The sequence below is a fragment of the Pristis pectinata genome, chromosome 2 (genome assembly GCF_009764475.1).
Source record: "Pristis pectinata isolate sPriPec2 chromosome 2, sPriPec2.1.pri, whole genome shotgun sequence".
Classification (NCBI taxonomy): Eukaryota; Metazoa; Chordata; class Chondrichthyes; order Rhinopristiformes; family Pristidae; genus Pristis; species Pristis pectinata.
The window spans coordinates 19,259,654-19,279,449 of record NC_067406.1 but is presented as its reverse complement, the minus strand read 5'-3'; the positions used below and the strand labels follow the sequence as shown (position 1 = coordinate 19,279,449).

Genomic DNA, 19,796 nt, shown 5'->3' with positions numbered 1-19,796 from the left:
ATTACATGGCAAATCCTGGGTGATTCCAGGGGCATTTGTAACAGCAACAGACAATCTGCAGGTCGAGCAGCATGCAACAATGGGGGCTGGGGAACTGGAAGTCATGTCTCCGAGCAATTTGGTCTGATGACTTAATATAACACAAATAACCCACTTGAATTTTATTTTACCATGTTATAATATTTAAGTGATTGGGATATGAAGATCTGCAAGTGCATGGTGTCAAATGGAATAAACGTTAGGGTAGTAGGAGACTCTGTAAAGTATTAATGCTCCAGTGACTCATTGTGCTACTGTGATAGCTATGTAAAGGGGGAGCTAGTATGCCATTGAAGCCATCAAATTGCTAATGTTAATTTAATAGTTCACAATACCATTTTTTTGTCTCCTAGGGACAAGCTAGCAGTTCTTCAAGCTCTTGCAACTACAGTGAACAGAGTGTGTATTTTTTTTTAATCTTGGTCTATCGTCTACTGGGAGTGGGGGCAGCTTTCCTTTGGTGTCTGTAAAGCATTCAGTATTTGTTTGCTTTGTGTGACAGGACCCCACCGCCGTACATTACAGGTTCCAAGATGACCCCTACCTTATACCCAGGACATCACCTGAGTTTGTAAGTATTCCACCTTGGCAGGCTTGTTGTACTACTTCATACGTTCCATTTCAGTCATTTTGCTCATCTGCGCTGGACACAGAACCCAGCAACATTGAGTGACAGGAATTTAACAGGGCAGAAGTCATTTAAAAGATGGGTCTTCTGCTGATCCCACTTTATGAAATTATTTATTGCCTGTGACTTGGTGACGAACAGTCTTTTACCCATCTTGTGCCAGTATCATTCTTACTGCTCCATTTGTATCTTTTGTGGCCATTTAATGGCAAAATGACACATTTTTTGATGTGTTACGAGATGGGAAGGTAGTTGTAAGGAACAATAAAGGTAGAGCTAAAACAGGGTCACAACTTGGGTAGAAAACTGGTGTAATAAAAATCTCATCCAGTGAGTTCTGAAGATGTGACCATTCCCCAGCAACGTATTCGTGGTTAGACTGTTACAGACTAGGTTACTATTGGTGAATGTCCCTTTAAGATAGGGCATTTGTGTGTGTGTGTGTGTGGCGTGCTTACGTCAACAGAAGATAAAGGATGTAATGACGTTGTTGAAGGAGTCAGTCAGAGGAGAGACTGCTAGTTTCTCTATCGATGGATGAGGAACAATAACTGTCTGTCACTACAATCCATGTATGGATTATTTGGAGTAATCCGGTGGAGTCCACTTTGTCATTAACCTGTGGAGGGAAACAGGTATTTGTGTGGACGGCCACGTCTCGGATGCTTTTCAGGGTGAAGAAGTCACTAATGAGTAAACACTGAGGTGTTGTTTGGGTTCCATTGTGGAACATTTGGATTTCGTAATTACTCTCTATTTTCTCTCTACATCTATGTCTTCAGACAACGGTGGTTGTTGAAGAAACCTTTGCTCATGTTTCATCTTATGGCTTGCGGAACTGAACTTTAAGAACCATTCCTGGACTTGGAGTTTGGGAATTTGCCACACACACACACTATGAGTTTAGTTTTGGGGTTAATGTTCAAAGTTTAACATTTTTACTTATAACATTCTAACATTTTTACTTTTATTTTTCTTATTATCATAAGTAGTTATTAATAAAGTAGTTTTTAACACTGAATCATGACTCAGTGTGTTTCTTTTGTTGCTGGTTCGTAACAAAATAATCTACCAGTATATGTTTTTGACCTTTAATCTATGTTGGATGAATGGCAAGATTTGGCCCACATTCTGGGGTTGTAACAACAGCAAAGCTTGGTGTTCATTGCAGTTCGTTATTTGTACTTTGTTATTCATCTTTTGCACTATTTATTTATTTTTGTAACTTAGTAATTTTTATGTCTTGTGTCACGAACCAGCAACAAAAGAAACACACTGAGAATGATTTAGTGTTAAAAACTATTTTATTAATTACTACTTATGATAATACGTAAAATAAAAGTAAAAATGTTAGTATGTTAGAATTCAAAAATGTTAAACCTCGAACGTTAACCCCAAAACTAAACTCTTCGTGTGTGTGTGTGTGACAAAGTCCAAAACTCCCAGTTCCGGAATGGTTCTTAAAGTTCAGTTCCGCAAGCCATAAGGTGAAACATGAGCAAGGGCTTCTTCAGCAACCACCGTTGTCTGAAGATAAGACGTAGACATAGAGAAACATAGAGAGAGTAAATACGAAATCCAAATGTTCCACGATGGAACCCAAACGACACTTCAGTGTTTACTTGGTAGTGACTTCCTCACCCCGAAAAGCATCCGAACCGTGGTCGTCCACACATAAATACCTGTTTCCTTCTACAGGTCAGCAACAAAGTGAACTCCACCGGATTACTTCCAACTTCCACACATGAATTTCTATGGCAAACACAGTTATTGTTTCTCATCCATCGATAGAGAAAACAAGCAGGCTGGTGTCTCTCTCCCTTCTCTCTCTCTCTCCTTCTTCTTCTTCTGACCTCTTCAACAACGTCATTACGTCCTTTATCTTCTATTGACGTAAGCATGCCCCACACACACATACACACACACACTCTATCTTAAATGGACTTTCACTGAGTCCGTAACACTTGCACTGTACTGCTGTGGCAAAACAACAAATTTCTTGACACATGTCAGTGATAATAAACCTGATTCAGATTCAGTTACACTGTGAAATTGACAGTAATTCGTTATTGCCATGTTGGTCGTTAAGCTGAGGATCCAGAGTCCCTGTCAGTGGGTCCCCCCTCCACAGAATGTGTGGTTTTCCAGCGTCCCAGCATTTGAACGCAGTGACACTAAACATCAGATATTTCTGAACTGTTGTCTGAAAATGAGGCATTGTATAAGGGAGTTCAGTAGCTTTCTTGTTGGCTCATTTTCCTTTTTTAGAAAAAACATCTACTTTTACATATTTGGATCTTGATTCCCTCAAATGCTTCAAGGTACAATGAGTTTCAAAGCATTTGTTTTAGAATGTATGAAATTTTAGCAGCCATCTTAATCTCATTAGTATGAGACTATTTTTATCTTGCACTAAAATATTAGCTTAAGAATTGTGTTCATTTCTTGGTTTCCTGTTTGCGGTTTCTGTTCACCAACCTGATCGTGTCAGAACATCAGAGGTCTCTTAGAGACCAGAGTAAGAGGTCTGGTTGGGAGGAGTGGATATAGTTAATGAGAACCATTGATAATAAGCAAGTACCAGCTTTCACCCTATTGCTGTTGTATCAACGGAACAGCAATTGACAAGAAGCAGACAATATGTGGACAGGCATTAGGGACGCAATATATTTGCAAATTAGCTGCCATCATTGTAATGTGGAAATACCAGAGGGGCCCCCTGTCTCAAACTTATGCACGGGAGCATGGGAGATCGGAGCTAAGCCACCTGAACACTATTATTACCAAAAATAGTCGGGTTGCATATGATGGCCTGTCAATCACCTGTCACACCTTGTCATTGTACCCTGTGTATAAAACACAACGTATTTCTGATTCTTAGGGACTCTCCCACCTGATCGCCCTAGCATGTACACTTCTACTGAGATTGAATGATGTCTATTGATCCTGTGTCTATTGCTTCAGTCTCTAAATTGCTTTTCATCTACCACAATTCCCTGAATGCAGCTGATTTTTGCCAAAGGGGAAAGCCACACCAGTGAGACCACTAAATCTTCAAATATTGGCAACCACCATTGCATTACTTTGACTGCAAAATACAGACTTTTGAAGCTTTTGAGGGAAGATATCTGTTTTAACGTGTTGCACTTCCCACTGTTACAGTTGTACAAGTTGTTGGATAGGCTGCAGCTGGAGTATTGTGTGTAGTTCTGCTTGCCATGCTATAGAAAGGGTGCGGTTAGGCTAGAGGGGGTGCAGAAAAGATTCACAGGAATGTTGCCTTGACCAGAGGGCTTGAGTTACAAGGAGACTGGATAAGCTGGAGCTTTTTTTCCCTGGCGTGTAGGAAGCTGAGGGGTGACCTAGTCGAGGTTTATAAAATTGAGTGGCATGGATAGGGTAGGTAGTCAGTTTTTTCCCCAGGGTTAGGAAAGTCTAAAGCTAGAGGGCATAGGCTTGAGATGAGGAGGGAAAGATTTAAAGGGGACCTGAGGGGCAAGTGTTTCACAGGGTGGTGGGTATATGGAATGAGCTGTCAGAGGGGGTGGTAGGGACGGCTATAATTGTAACATTGAAAAGACATTTGGAAAGGTACATGGATAGAAAAGGTTTAGAGGAATGTAGGTCAAATGCAGGCAGGTGGGATTAGTGTAGATAGGTTGGCATGGACGAGTTGTGCTTGGGGGCACGTTTCCATGGTGTATAAATCTGAGAGGATTGTAGTTGTGCTGCACAGTAGTTGCTCAAGGAAAGGGCTTCAATGAGGTACATGGGAAATGATCATTGGAATGGTTAGCTTGTCATATGGTTTTCATGTGTCGTCGTGACATGCCTCACTAGAAAATAAGAAATATTTTTAATTATCATGTCATTAACTTTGGAAACCATTCCTGAATGATGTTGACCAAGTTCCATAGCTCACACTGTAAATAGCATGTCCTTTTCTGCTCTTTCAGCGTCTCTACTCCCTGTCGCAGGAGTCTGGGTGTAATGCAGCCAGGTACATCGTTAACACTTATCCCAAACTCTTCCAGAAGAATTTTGCTGAACCTTCGATACCTGTAAGTTAAGTCCCTCCTTTGTCGCATGAAGATTAAACAATCTATAGCCATTGTAAAATGTGGACATAACATTAAGTTTTCTTATGTAAACAGTTTTATTGCACTATAGCTTCCCAATACTATTGGGATTCATGAATGGGAATCTGTCTGTTTTGTTGTTGTTGGTTAATTTTATTTAATTGCCTCTTTTCCTCTGCATGATAATGCTGATTCATCCTAAGATGGTTCAGTGGCCATGAAAATAAGATAAGATTTCTTTATTAGTCACATGTACATCAAAACACAGTGAAATGCATCTTTTACATAGAGTGTTCTGGGGGCAGCCCGCAAGTGTCGCCACACTTCCACACCAACATAGCATGCCCACGACTTCCTAACCTGTACGTCTTTGGAATGTGGGAGGAAACCGGAGCACCCAGAGGATTTCCCTCTAATAGCCTTGCTTTAAATTGGCAGTAAACCTTTCAACATTGGTCTCTGGTGCGTCTTCTCCGCGCTCACCTCTGTTGTCAGCAGCCTTATTAATATCTGTATTTTCCACCAAGCTAGTGGTTAACTCTCCTAAATTCTCTCACTAAGGCCCCCAACTGTAGAAACATTTACACTTAAATAATGTTTATAATGACCCTTTCAGGGCAACCTGATGTGTTTTATGTCCAAAGAACTTTCTGAAGTATAATCTCGATTGTAATGTAGGATACACAGCAGCCAATTTGTATACAGCAAGCTCCCAAAATCATGCTAATGATCAGGTGATCTGTTTTCATGACAGCTACTGAAGAAAGAGGCTGGCCAGGATGAAGATACTTGGAATCTTTCTGCACATTAAAGGCACTACAGAAATGCAAGTTGTCACTCATGGCAAAATGTTTTCTTTTATAGTGTTTGATGCCACAACAGTTGGAACCCCTGATAAATGAAGTGACGGAGGATGCCTTAAAAGAACGCATTCAGCTCAGGCGAGTGAAGGAGTCTGTTGATCTGTATGACCAACTTGTGCAAGCAGGTAATCTTTGGTTTCCTTCCTTCCCCCCCTCCCTACCTCCCCAGTGTGTCTTCAAACAAAAGCACATGGATCCCATAATAGGGAATAAAACAGAACACATACGAGAATATTCCTGTAAACCTTTTCTGTCCATATACCTGTCCAAATGTCTTTTAAACGTTGTATTTGTAACTGCTTCTACAGCTTTCCCTGGCAGCTCGTTCCACATACTGTCTTTTGAAAGAGCTAATAAATCTTTTCCCCTTTAAATTTTTCCCCTCTTGCCTTAAATCTATGCTCACTTGTTCTAGATTCTCCAACCATGATAAAATCATGATGGGTATGGATAAGGTGGATCATAGTCTTTTCCCAGGGGTTGGGGAGTTCATAGCTAGAGAGCACAGACACAAGAGGAGAGAGATTTAAAAGAGACTTGAAAAGATAAGTTCTTTATACAAAGGGTAGTGAGTACCTGGAATGAGCTGCCTGAGGAAGTGGTCGAGGTGGGTACAATTGTGACATCTAAGAGGCATTTGAATAGGTACATGGAGGGGAGGGGCTTGGAGGGTTATGGGCTGAACACGGGCAATTGGGCCAAAGGGCCTGTTTCCATGCTGTATTACTATGACCCTGGGAAAAAGACTGACCATTCACCTTATCTATGCCCCTCATGATCTTCTATACCCTAGAAGGCCACCCCTTGGTCTCCTGCGCTCCAGGGGAAAACAGTCCCAGCCTATCCAGTCTCTCCTTATAACTCAAGCCCTCCAGTCCCAGTATCATCCTTGTGAATCTTTTCTGCACCCTTTCCAGCTTAATGACATCCTTCCTATAGCTATTTGACCACAACTGCGCACAATACTCCAAGTGTGGTCTCACCGATGCCTTGTACAGTTGTAATGAGACATCGCAACTCTTGCACTCTATGCCCTGACCAATAAAGGCAAGCGTGCCAAACACCGCCTGTCTACCTGTGTTGCCACTACTGAAGATGGCATCTTTTGAAGATACTTGAGTGCCTGAGACCTGTTAATAATCACACAGTTTGTATTTGTACTTTGTCTACAGGGACTCCCGTGTCTCTTGAAACCACAAATGCTTTGCTGGATCTCCTTTGTGTTTATGGAGATCAGGAGCCACCAAGGGAAAATCAGCTTGAGCCAGGAACAACTGAAGATCAGGTATGAAGGGTCCTCCTTGGGCAGTCCCTCATGGATCGAGGATGACTTGTTCTGTGAGTTCTGAGGTGGCTGATGAGATCAATGTGGGACTCTCAGCTTCTACCACAGATAGGGCAGGAGGTGCCTGACAGGATGGGTCCATTGTTTGAGAGGTGCTGTGCTCCTGCTATTTATTGTTCAGCATCTGTGTGCCCCCAGATGCATGGGCTTCAGGTTCTGATTGCTCTCCAGAATGCTGTTGCTCCATTTTGAGTGATTGTGGGTTGGGCATACCACAAGTCTGTGGAAATGTACTTTTTTTAAAGAATCTGAGAACATTGTTGAATCATTTTCTTTGTCTTCCTGGTAATTCCTTGCTGTGACTGGGCACAGAGTAAAGTGTCCACTTCAGGAGTCTGTCGTTGGGCTCGTGAACAACAAGGCCTCCCCACTGGAGATGGCCGAGTGTTGTTTGGTGCTGCTGCAGATGTTGACCTGAGAGAGGATGCAGGATCACGGCTCTCCGGCGCTTGTAGAGCTGCTATTCCTGAGGTGCAGTGGAGTTTCCAGTCCAAGAATGTCTTGCAAAATCAGCATCCTTCAGCCTTTTTCAAAGGGGATGTTTCTTGTTGGGTACTCTGTTAGGTGATATTCCTGATGGGCTGCTTAGTTATTGAGACTCCAAACCCATCCATTGATCAGGACATCATACACAGAGGGTGATTTTTCTTTCATTGCCAACCAGCACCATTCCTTTCGTCAGGATTAATGAACAAGCAACTCTTTGCAGTGTTGAGGTGACGACTATTTTGGATGGAGAAATTTTCTCGAGGATTGGGTTTTAGCAATGCCACATCAATGACTCGACACTAAAGCCATGTCAGTAATGTACTGCTAGCTAGTGTCACATCAGTAGGGTGCTGCTTGTTGGGATCTCCGTCTACAAGTCAGCAGTGTGATGCAGTTGTCTTCACCTGCAGCTCCAGCAACACTCAAGAAACTCAACAGTATCCAGAAGATGGCAGCCTGTTTGAGTGACACTGTATCCACTGCCCTGAACAGTGATTACCTTCAGTGATACAAAGTTAGAGAGGTACAGTGCAGAAATAGACCCTTCAGCCCACCGAGTCCACACCGACCATCACCCACCCATTGACACTAATCCTATTCTCCCCACTTTCTCACCAACTACTTTCCCCCACAACCCCCGCAAGATTCTATGCTCACCTTGGTGATTACACCTCACTAGGGGTAATTATCTTACCACCCTGCACATCTTTGAGATGTCAGAGGAAACCTCTACAGTCACAGGCCAAACATGTAAACTCTACATAGACTGCACCCGGGGTCATGATTGCTGTGAGGCAGCAGCTATACTGGCTGAATCGCTGCCTCCCCACAGCAGCAGTATAAACCAGCTATGAAATGATCTCTGTACTCAGCAAAGTTACTCTCAACGCCTCCCAACTCCATGACCACTGCCACCAAGAAGGGCGAAGGCAGCAGATTCCCCTTGAAGTCAGGTACCATCCTGACTTGCACATGTATCGGCTGTACTCCCTCGTCACTGGGTCTAAATCCTAGAAGTCCCTCACGAACAGCATTATTGGAAAACCTCAAAAGCACTGCAGTGATTCAAGAAGCTGGCTCACCACCACCATCTAGTGGGCAGTTAGGGATGGGCAGTAAATACTCCCTCATCTCACAAATGAATTTTTGGGCAATGTTTGGATAATTTTTTTTAAAGGAATGTTGATTTGAGAAATAAGTATTCACCAGTACACCAGGAATACTCCTCTCAAACAGTGGTGCATTAGGATCTTTTGTGTTGACTCATTGTGTAAAAGTTGATCCACACTCTTAATAAATCAGACAACTGCAGAACCAAAGAACTTACGATTAATGCTTTATTCTTTTTAACACTAGTGGGAGTGTGGCATACAGAGAGAGTAAACATTGTAACCCGAGCTCTGTATTGATCCTCACTCAAAGATCCAAATGCTGGAGTCCCTCTTTTATACTTAAAACAAAGAAGCCTATGTGCTAAGTTCCACATACCAAGCTGTTATTTAATTATTTTTTCTTAATGAAGGAAGAAGTAAATCATTATAATTATCTGCTATTTTTTCTTATCTTTAAGTGCTTTGCAGTTTATCATGTTACAATCTGAAGTCACAGACAGCTCCAGGCTCCAAGGATAACCGCTTATCAAAAAAGATTTACAAAGAGAGGTGTACTCCTAACTACTTTGATTTACACAAGACACCTGGGTACATTGTGCGTCTCTGCTATAGTCAGCCGTGGTTAAGCCATAGCAAGCTGAACAACATTAACCCTTACATTCTCAGTTACTTTTACAATTGGAGCTAGTGGCTGATGTCATCCCTTCCAAAAGGAAATGTTTGCAAGCCTTCTCTCCGATTACAAATGTCACCTTTCTACCTGATGTTTTTGAGTCGTAGAGCTATACAGCTATCCATGCTGACCAAGTTGCCTACCTGAGCTAGCCCCATTTGCCTGCATTTGGCCCACATCCCTCTAAATCTTTTCTATCTATGTATCTGTCCAAATGCCTTTTAAACATTGTAGTTGTACCCACCTCTGCCACTTCCTCTGGTAGCTCGTTCCATATACCCACCACCCTCTGTGTGAAAAATTTGTCCCTCGGGTCCTCTTTAAATCTTCCCCCTCTCACCTTAAAACTATGCCCTCTAGTTTTTGTCACCCCTACCCTGGGGAGAAAGACTGTGACCATCCACCTTATCTATGCCCTTCATGATTTTATAAACCTCTATAAGGCACCCCACAGCCTCCTTCACTCCAGGGAAAATGGTCCCAGCCGATTAAGTCTCCCCTTGTAGCCTCCAATCACAGCAGCATACTTGTGAATATTTCCTGCACCCTCACATCCTTCCCATAGTGTGGCGACCAGAACTGCACACAGTATTCCAGGAGCTGTCTCATCAACATCCTATACACTCGTAACATAACCCAGCAAGAATGTTGAGGCATCTAGATTGCAAAGTGCAAAAAAAATAGTTATTGCTTCTTCAAATTGTAACTGGGCCCTTTCTTACCAAGACGTTGTGTGCTGATTCTCTTACAGAACGAGGTGAATGGCGACTCGCAGAAGAGACAGAGGGGCCGACTGCGCAAAGCTGCAGATTTGCTCACTGTTACCTGGAGGTAAAAAGCTAGTGAATTTGGGAACCAAGCAGCTTTCCACTTGACCCATATCTGTGTACAGTTGACCTACTGGACCCACACAAAGTGTACAGATGGTTATTTGAATTCGGTTTCAGTCTCCTGACAACAATTAAGTGTTGCAAAACCAGCTTTCATAACTGTTCAACGTTTAAGCTCTAGACAGCAAAGTGCAGAATTCTGTTTGGCTTTGCAGTTTCTGACAATGGTATTGGAAACAACTTTCATGTCCGTGGAATGGTGTCGACCCAGTACCATTGGCAGTCTGGTTTATCGTTGAGTTATATGAGCCAAGAAGGGTCCAAGGTTGAATCGTCATTCTCTACTGAATTAACCAGCATCTTGTGGGGAGCTAAAATTTAACCCTTGGGATTTGGCTGATGCTTGCACAGCCTCCATTATTACCCATCCCTGATTACCCCAAGGATGTTGAATGTTATGAAAATTGAAGGGTATTCCCAAGGAGGTTCCATGCTCACCCCACCCACATATCTGTCTTTGTGAGTTGTTAAATTTTGATCCTTAATCTTCATTTAAGTTTTAAGTAAGATGATTGATGCTGTGGGAGCCAAGTCCAAGTATTTTTCTTCAACCATTTAAGTTTGTACATCCCAATTTAATGATGAGCAGCCCACTGCACAAGAAGTTGGGAATTCAGCTCATGGATTTCTAAATTTTTTTCAATGCACGTATATATAAATTTCAGAAGTTACCATCAGATTTGCTGTGTAATAACGAAATGCTGATGGACTTGCCGTTATTATTACAGAAACATTTTCAGACAATTACAAATAGTCGTAAGTTGTACTGGTAAAGAAGTAATTCAAGTCCGCTCCTATTTCTCTGGTTATCCATCCGTGTTGTATTGTGTACTGAAAGCATGCACATCTTTGGGAAATACTTCAAACTTATGCTTGATACTTTATTTTTAATTAGGGTGAACAATAATGCGGAGAGGATATTCAATTTGATGCCCGAAAGAAGTGAACATTCTTTTTGTACAATGATTCGAGGAATGGTTAAGGTATTGCTGGTGATTTCATACAATAAACTATTTTTTATTGTGCATTTCATTTGCAATATAATTAACTTCTCCCTTTCTCTTTGCTCAGTATGGTGCTTATACAAAGGCTATCAACATGTACACAGATCTGTTAAACAATCGAATGAAAGGTGAGTGTTGACAGAAAAAATAATTTTTCTGATAATATGTTTGCCAAATTTTGAACAGATGAGGCTGTATACTGTATGTCTATACCTCTCACTACCTCGGTTAAGCAGCCAGCATAATCAAAGACCCCATCCACCCCAGACATTCTCTTCTCCCTTCTCCCATTGGGCAGAAGATACAAAAGCCTGAAAGCATGTACCACCAGGCTCTAGGACAGCTTCTGTCCGCCGTTCTAAGACTATGAACGGTTCCCTAGTACGATAAGATGGACTCTGACCTCACAATCTACCTGTTGTGACCTTGCACTTTATTGTCTACCTGCGCTGTACTTTCTCTGTAGCTGTGACACTTTATTCTGCATTCTGTTATTTTGCTTTGTACTACCTCAATGTACTGTGTAGTGAATTGATCTGTATGAATGGTATGCAAGACAAGTTTTTCGCTGTACCTTAGTACGTGTGACAATAATAATAAACTAATTCCAGTTCCGTACTATATTCATTGTGTTCCATTAGATAAAGCTGATTGCTTCAATAATCATTCAGCTTCATGCTCTACTCATACTTTGATTCCTGTTATCTTGATCTATGTCCATCAAAACTCTTGACAAACCAAGATCTCAGTCTTAAATTCCATTGCCTTTTAGAGGTACTGATTCAGAGCCAATGACTGTTATGCACTATAAACTTGCTAGTCATTCTGACCTAGACTTTCCAGAGAAAAGAAAGGGATTTGGTTACAAACTTATCAAAATGACCTGGGTTTGCTGGATTTGTACCACTTTTCACAGTCTATCAACTTTTCCACTTGAAAAATAATTTTTGAAAGTATTGGTAAAGATAACCTAAGTTTACGCACAGTCCCATAAAATGCATGGTATTACTGATGTAATTGATATTCCTTCTATTTTTCATCCTTCTTCCTGTTACCCACCTATCCATTTGTAAGTTGAGTCATGCTAGTTTAACACTAATGAGACCATGCTTGCACATCTCCAAAGGAGAGTGAAACTCTTCTGTAGCCTAGGCCAGGCACAGATGGGGAGGATAGTTGGGTAGTATTGATCATTTGTGAGATGCTTCAATGGGGGTGAGGGGGAATAAACTTAAAAGGCCCTTTGTTTGCATTATCTGGAGGAGTCTGTCAACCTCGCTTTGGTGCTATTGGGAACTATTTTTGTGAATTTGTGAAGTGTGGTGGGAGATTGAAGTTCTGTTGCTTCTGAATCCGTGTGTAATCGTTCAGTGTTAAAATTCCAGATATGTGTCCATTGACTGTTAAAGGTGCCTTGTGTAACTGGGGCCAGGAGCAGCCTGAAAACATTTTAAATTCCCTCTTGACTAACCCCATCCACAATATTACAGGAGCAGAGGCTTTGTGTGAAACAACATAAATGAATAATTTCCTTTCAACTGCTTCTAACCAGCAGTCCTTAGCTGTAGACAAATAATACACATCCTGATGCCTGTTTGTACTGAAGATTATGGACTAATTTGGCAGCCTACACTATTGAGTTAGTTGTGTTTGTGATGCATCGAATGTTACGAGTATGAATGATAGAACAGAATTCATTGCTTAAATGGGGTGATGATTTTTCTCAAATTTAATTAATTCACTTTGTTTTAATGATTTGTCTTCAATAGCGGACGTTCATGCTTTTAATGCACTCATCTCAGCAGTTCCAGAGCTAAAGGAAGCATATAATGAGAAAATGGACTTTATTCTGGTGAGTGGAAACCTAGAACACCTTCTTGCCCTCTAACCTCTGCACAAATTTAATATGTTGTGTATTCCAATACTCCTTGCCTTTGGGTGGATGGGACGGTGTCAGAGGAGATTGTGTGGCAGCAGCACTGTTCCAGTGATCCAGGCTTGTTCCCTGCCTTAGATCCTGTCTGTGTGAAGTTTACATGTTTTCCCTGTGGGTTTTCCCCAGCTACTCCAGTTTTCTCCCACATCCCAAACAAAAATGCACTGGTGGCTTACATTAGCTTAGAGGATAACATTTACATTGGCTACTGTAAATTTTCCCCCAGTGTAGGTGGTTGACAGCAAAATCACGGGGAAGTTCATGGTCATGTGAGAGAACTGGGATAATTTGGAAGGTGTTTCTGACCTGTTTTAACCCAGAGTGTCACCTGTTTTCACTTTCCAGAAAAAACGGGGTAGCTTTGGAACCAAGAGAAGCCATTAAACCCACTTAATTCCATAGGCCAATTAGAAGATGTGGACTATTGGCCTTACTCAGCAGAGAAAAGCAAGCAGCCAAAAAAAAATTGTTTATAAGATTGAGAGGCATAGATAGAGTAGACAGCCATTATCTTTTTCCCAGGGTGGAAATGTCTAAAACTTAGCATGCATTTAAGGTGAGAGGGGGAAAGTTCAAAAGAGATGTGCAGGGCAAGTTTTTTTTCCTACACAGAGTAGTGGGTGCCTGGAATGTGCTGCCAGGGGTGGTAGTGGAGGCAAATACAGAAGAGGCATTTAAAAGGCTTTTAGGCACATGAATATCAGAGAATGGAAGGATACAGTATGGACCTTGCGTAGGCAGAAGGGATTAGTAAATACTTCTTTTAAGCCACCTGGTGAGTTGAAACACTTGGATCCCGTGAAGTGAAAGCTGAAGTGTGGTCAGGTTTAATGTTGCAGCCTGTTACTTAGACCAACAAATTGGGCATCGTAGACAGTTCCTTTGTCTGGGTGAGAAGGGTTTCGTGAGCTATGATGTACTAAATGAATCAGATAAATTTCTGTATATGTCAGGGGTAAGAGGATTTTTCTGCCTGGGTTTTGCAAACTAAGGTGATGAAAAAGCTGATGTCCAAGTGATAATCGATCACTGTCCTGAAGGAGACCACCTTTTTGTCTTTGGTTCCTGTTCTTAGAATTATACAGTGCAAAAGAAGGCCAGTAGTGCAAACACCAGCTGTGGGGAATCTTTATGGTCTCGAGCTGTATATCAGCCTTTAATTATGGTATTGGTGTTGAAGTTCATTATACTGCAAATGAAAGGCACAATATAAAATAATTTATTGTACTAAATCACCAGCAATACCTTGCCCTTCAGTGAGGTCTTCTTTGCCTTTTGCTAAAACAGGAGCTGCTGAAACAGATGGCAGAACAAAAAGTGCAGCCAAACTTGTTAACTTTTAATTCTGCATTGAAGAGCCTTCGAAGGTGCGGTTCAATTGCCAAAGGCCTTTCCCTGCAGCTGATGAATGAAATGAAGTTCTTGAATATCGGTACGTGGCTGGACATTGTCCTCCTCTGTATTTGTAACCCTCATCGTCTGTGAATCCCTTTAATTTTTTTATCTTGATACTATAATGGTTGTACAAGGCATGATTACTTTAAATGTGGGGCAGCTTGGTCACATATTGCTATTCTTTCATCATAACTATGTCATCATTCAGGAAGGTCCTATCTAATTGCCCTAACTACACCAGCACAAGGGTTGTGGTTATTGAAGCTGATTGACCACTGCTTTCTGGACCAACTAAAGATGAGCAACAGATGTTGGCCTTATCGGTAAATATGTAGTAGTCATCTGCCTTCACCAAGTGGTGGCTACTTGGGTGTAGGAAATGGTCCACATTCTCCAGGGTCTCATTCTGAATCTATATTGTCTGAGGGTGATGAGGTAGAGCATTGATAGGTTGGTAAAAGGCTTGTGGATGTTGAGTGCAAGGCTGATCTTCTCGAATGCTTCAGTGAATGAGTTGGTGATGGCTTGGAACCCGACCTTTGAACGCACGTGCAGCGTTCTTCAAATTTGTTGGAAGGATAACTAAACCAACACCAGTGTTATCGCGCAGACCAACATCACCAGCACTGAAATGCTAATTCCACTCAGTCAGGCAGACCACGTCTGGTAATCTCTTCCTGAATGACAGACGGGGAAAGATTCAAGGATGTGCTCTAATGCGTAATCCCCACTGCCTCTTGGGAATACCTGCCCCATAATTACTCAAGTTGGGGAAGTAGCATTCAAGACAGCATTGAGAGCCATGAGTCCATTCATTGGAGGCTCTTAGGAGTCCTACGTAAACAGTAAAAGGAATGCATCGCCTCCCAAACTGTCCACCTGTCACATACCACCCGTCCCATCTGTGGAAGAGTCTACAGTTCCTACACTGATCACAGCACCCACAAAACCAGAGTTGGAAGCAAGTCATCTTCAATCTCAGGTATCACCTATAAAGAGTGATGGCATTCATTCAGATCCTGTGACATGGAAGGGGTATAAATGAATATTTTTCATGATATAAGAATGACATTCATATTGTATCTAGAATGAGCTTATTAATAACCTCCCTCGTCTACTAAATTAGTCCATCTTAGCTGGGGAAACAACTGAGTAAATGTCATTGGCACCTCGAGCTCCAAAATGGAGAAGGAAAATCACCCCCCACGCCCACTTGCAGTTTCTAATGGCTCCTCAGTGCCTGTGTGGGTCAGGATGTTAATGGCGTTGGGCTGGGCTGAGGGCTGCTTGCCATCTTCGGCTCCCGCGTGAAGGAGAGCAACAAGCGATGGATTCCCAAGAAACGCAGCTCGTGTTATTTTGTTCCTAATTTTAGCCGAGAGAATTACAGCAGTACAAGTGGATTGGGTTTGAGAACCACCTGATGTGATCCACTGCCTTCTGTTGAGTGCCTTGTTCAGACAATGTCGGTACTCTTCTAGTATGGTTAGAGTGGAGAGATTAATTGGACCAAGGGGGTTGGGCATATATCTGTACTTTTTTAAATAATACTGTGCTTTTATTTAGAAAAGTTTGCAGTCATTTGGACATCAAAATAGTAAACAGTTGGATAGAGCACAAAAATTTTTAGAGTGAGCTGAAGAGAGGGTCTGAGATGTTGAATGAGTGTAAATTCATTCAACATCCCAGGCTCTCCAGCGATGGGCCGAATGGCCTAATTCTGCCCTATGTCTTATGGTAATTATACCCGAGAAGTTTATTTGGGTAGTTTCCATTGATGCTGCTGCAATTTATAATGGGGAAAGTCTGGTCAAGCTTATCAACAGGAAAGAAAGTGTTTGGTGTAAATGCAAATAAAAGTTTTCTAATATCATGGGAAAATTAAATGTAAATAATTGTCTCTGCCGGCAATGATGATTGGCGCAGGGGTACGGACCTCAGCTGGAGAATGGGAGCTGAGTGTGGCCATTTCCCACTTGCATGTGGCAGGCTGTTTGAGAAGCGACTACACGAGAAAAACGCCTCGATCTGAGCCAGTGACCGACAAGTTATAAGTGTGCAGTAAACCGAAACAAATTCATTCTGAGCCTTTTGAGGTGTAAAGGTTTTATCACTTGGCACTTATTGTCAACTGTTTGTGTGTTAGCTGAAAGCTTTGCTGTGTTTGCAGTCCATTTTCTCTAACTCGTTTGTTTAAATGGATGAATTGTATTCCAGTGAATATTCTAATCTTGATCTTCTTTAATTTTAGAACCAAGTTTGGCCACCTTTGATCATTTACTTGGTATATTCTATAAATCTGGTAAGTAAGCATTCAAGAACTGGCTAGAAAGGGGTGGATCATGGTGTAAGAAAGGTAACCAAAGCTGGGTGAAAGTAGAGCCATTTTTCTTTCTTCACATAATGCTGCATTTTAACTGAAGGTTCCAGTTTATTTACATCTTAGCAAAATGTGCAGAGCCCTAAGTTGTCTGAAGTGCACTTTCTGATGTTTGTGTGTTGTTCCTGGGCCATGTGGGTAAGGCAGTAGCTATAACCAGGTCTGTAAGGCAACACTTCCATGTGAATTCCAGTTTAAGCTGTTTATATTTACGCTGCTCCTTTCATCATGTTCTGGTCACGAAACAGTAAATGTCGATGCTGGCGCCCTGCATTTAGTTTCAAGTATCTGCATGATAGTGTGTGTTGGCAGCTCCTGTCCTTGGGTTGGGCTTTAATGCCTTCACGCAGTTGTGGGTGGAAACGTGGTAAAACCCCGCGTTGGGAGGTGATCGTGTCGAGGGTCCTGTGTAAATAGGATGGCAGAAAGTGTGACCACAAGACTGGATGGCCAGATGTACATGAGTTTTATTTTTTACTGGCTGCTAGCTCTCAGTTGCAAGAAAGTGGCTGCGACGTCTCAGGGGCTGGTACATGGAGCAGCTGGCAATGATGAGTGGCGCAGGGGTACAGACCTCAGCTGGATGATGGGAGCTGAGTGCGGCTGTTCTTCGCTTAGCCCACATGTGGTGGGCTTTTCGAGAAATGGCTGCATGAGAACAATCGCCTATGCCTGAGCCACTGCTGCTGTGGTTGGAAAACTGGTTACTCATATCTCAAGAACATATGCGGCTAATTTTGACTTTATTCAGTGTTTGAGTTGGGATCTGAGTGGTGTCTCCATTTGAGTTTGTACATCTTGCATGGAACAATAAAAACCAACCAGCGTGACAGGCGGCATCACAAAATGAGTCTGAATAAACACTCTGTTACAGAATACCAATTTTGTCATGGTCACTGAATATTATACTGGCAAGTTTCCATTGCAGTGTGTTGGCGGATGCTGAATGGGCCCTGTGTACTTGGCGCCTTCCAAATGATTGCACAAATGTTTATTATTGCTTGCCTTCTAGTTGTAAAGGGATAACTCCTGTAATAGGAGGTTTAGCACATGCTCCTGGGTAATGGTAAACAGTGCCATACCACTTCAGTGTGTCCAGAGCCTGGCCTCGTGGCTGACCTCGCCCTCAGTTCTCTGGCTCTGCAGACTGCTAATTTCAACAGTTTGGCAAAGAGAGAGAACCTAGAACATTACATTACAGCATATTACAGGCTCTTCGGCCCACTTTTTAAAACGTTGCTGTAGACCAAAGGGAGCTTAGATATGTATCTCATCAACTCAACACATCTGCCAGTCAAACACAAGTGATCAAACTAAACCCGCTGCTTGTGTTCCTGCAAGTTCCTGACTGCACCCCCCCACCCCCCGCAGATAAAGTCAGGTGTGGGGTCTTTTAAAGGTGGGCCATTTTCGAGATGTTAGTCTAGTTTATAACCATGGACTGAAAGATGCGGGTTGCATGGTGCCTTTTTTTTTGTAACAGCTTCTTCCTGAATTTGTAACCTTTTTAAGGAATAATTAACCTTGTTTTGAACTACTGCTCTGTACAGGTTACGTATAGACCCCAGTTTTTGTTAAAGGATGAGTTTCAACTCTACCCGAAGTGTTTAATGACATTTGAATGGGAGAATGTTTGAGGTTTTAAGAGTTAAAGGGTCATTTCCAGGACTGTTCTCTTTGAATCTGCTGTACAGAGAAGTTCCTGATTCCAGGTTAACATTTCACGGAAAAATCACCTGTACCTTGGCTCGACTTGCTTTCTGTGCTTGATGTCTTCCTGTGTTTAAGTGCAATGCAGGCTTCCCCTAGAGCAGCTAACATTTTCCCTTCAATCTTCACAGCTGCAACGAGCCAGCTACAAAATGACTTTATCTGCAGCCTGCTGGATGAAATGGAAGGGAAGCATTTTGAGCCCAAGGATCCTGATGATGGTAAGTAAGGAGCCTTGACTAGAATTAGATAGCCACATCCTGTTTTTAATTCAATGTGCTAGATTTAGAGAGTCATGGAGTAATACAGCACGGAAACAGGCCCTTCGGCCCAACTCGTCCATGCCGAACAAGCTTCCTAACTGAGCTAATCCCATTTGCCTGCATTTGGCCCATATCCCTCTAAACCTTTGCTATCCATGTAGATGTGCAAATGTCTTTTAAATGGTGTAATTGTACCTGCCTCTACCACTTAATTCCATTTACGCACCACCTTCTGTGTGGTAAAACTTGCCCCTCGGGTCCCTTTTTAAATCCTTCTTCTCTTACCTTAAACCTATGCCCTCTAGTTTTGGATTACTGTACCCTGGGGGGGGAAAGACTGGTTATTCACCTTTTCAATACCCCCTCATGATTTTATAAACCTCCTTAAGGTCACCCCTTGACCTCCTGTGGCCCAAGAAAAATAGTCCTTTCTTGTAACTCTAACACTCCAGTCCTGTTAACATCCTCAAACCTTTTTTGTACCCTTTGCAGCTTAATGACATCCTTCCTATAGCAGGGTGACCAGAACTGTTCTCAGTGCTCCAAATGTGGCCTTACCAACATCTTGAAAGAGAAGGTGGATCAGAGAGAGAAGTTAAGACTGGGCAAAAGATGGTACAGGAAGGGAAATAGTGTGAATTTTCAGGAGATGGTTAATGCAAATCAATTGGGCAAGGAAGTTGGAGTACAAAAGTAATGAAGTCTTGCTTTGAGATCACCCCCCTCTTGTTCCTTTGTTTAACAAAGGCCAGTGGGGATAAACCAGATAACTACAGACCAGCAAGTCTTGCATCAGTGGTATGGAAAGTACTGGAAAAGAATTCTAAGGGATAGGATTTATCATTGCTTGGAAAGACAGAAGTCAATAAGGGATAGTTGTTCATGGGAAATCCTGTCTCTTAAATTTGATAGAATTTTTTTGAGGAGATAATTAAGCATATTGGTGAGGGGAATGGGGTAGAAGTTGTCTGCATTGACAAAGTCTTGCAT

The 19,796-nt window shown here is 42.1% G+C and overlaps 1 protein-coding gene and 2 non-coding genes across 3 annotated transcripts in view; all 3 read left to right on the top strand.

Moving 5' to 3' along the window:
• ptcd3 (pentatricopeptide repeat domain 3) overlaps nt 1–19,796 on the top strand; it is a 35,428-nt gene that overhangs the window by 5,299 nt on the left and 10,333 nt on the right. The window contains exons 4-15 of the mRNA XM_052039006.1: nt 393–438; nt 542–610; nt 4,624–4,728; nt 5,611–5,734; nt 6,782–6,894; nt 9,980–10,059; nt 11,014–11,101; nt 11,190–11,250; nt 12,892–12,974; nt 14,346–14,490; nt 16,705–16,755; nt 18,675–18,764. Coding sequence (XP_051894966.1) covers nt 393–438; nt 542–610; nt 4,624–4,728; nt 5,611–5,734; nt 6,782–6,894; nt 9,980–10,059; nt 11,014–11,101; nt 11,190–11,250; nt 12,892–12,974; nt 14,346–14,490; nt 16,705–16,755; nt 18,675–18,764 — 1,055 coding nt within the window. The remainder of the gene's footprint in view (nt 1–392; nt 439–541; nt 611–4,623; nt 4,729–5,610; nt 5,735–6,781; nt 6,895–9,979; nt 10,060–11,013; nt 11,102–11,189; nt 11,251–12,891; nt 12,975–14,345; nt 14,491–16,704; nt 16,756–18,674; nt 18,765–19,796) is intronic.
• Nucleotides 16,358–16,490, top strand: LOC127567598 (small nucleolar RNA SNORD94). Its single transcript, XR_007955936.1, has one exon. It is a non-coding gene; the product is annotated as a small nucleolar RNA SNORD94 (small nucleolar RNA).
• Nucleotides 17,376–17,514, top strand: LOC127567600 (small nucleolar RNA SNORD94). Its single transcript, XR_007955937.1, has one exon. It is a non-coding gene; the product is annotated as a small nucleolar RNA SNORD94 (small nucleolar RNA).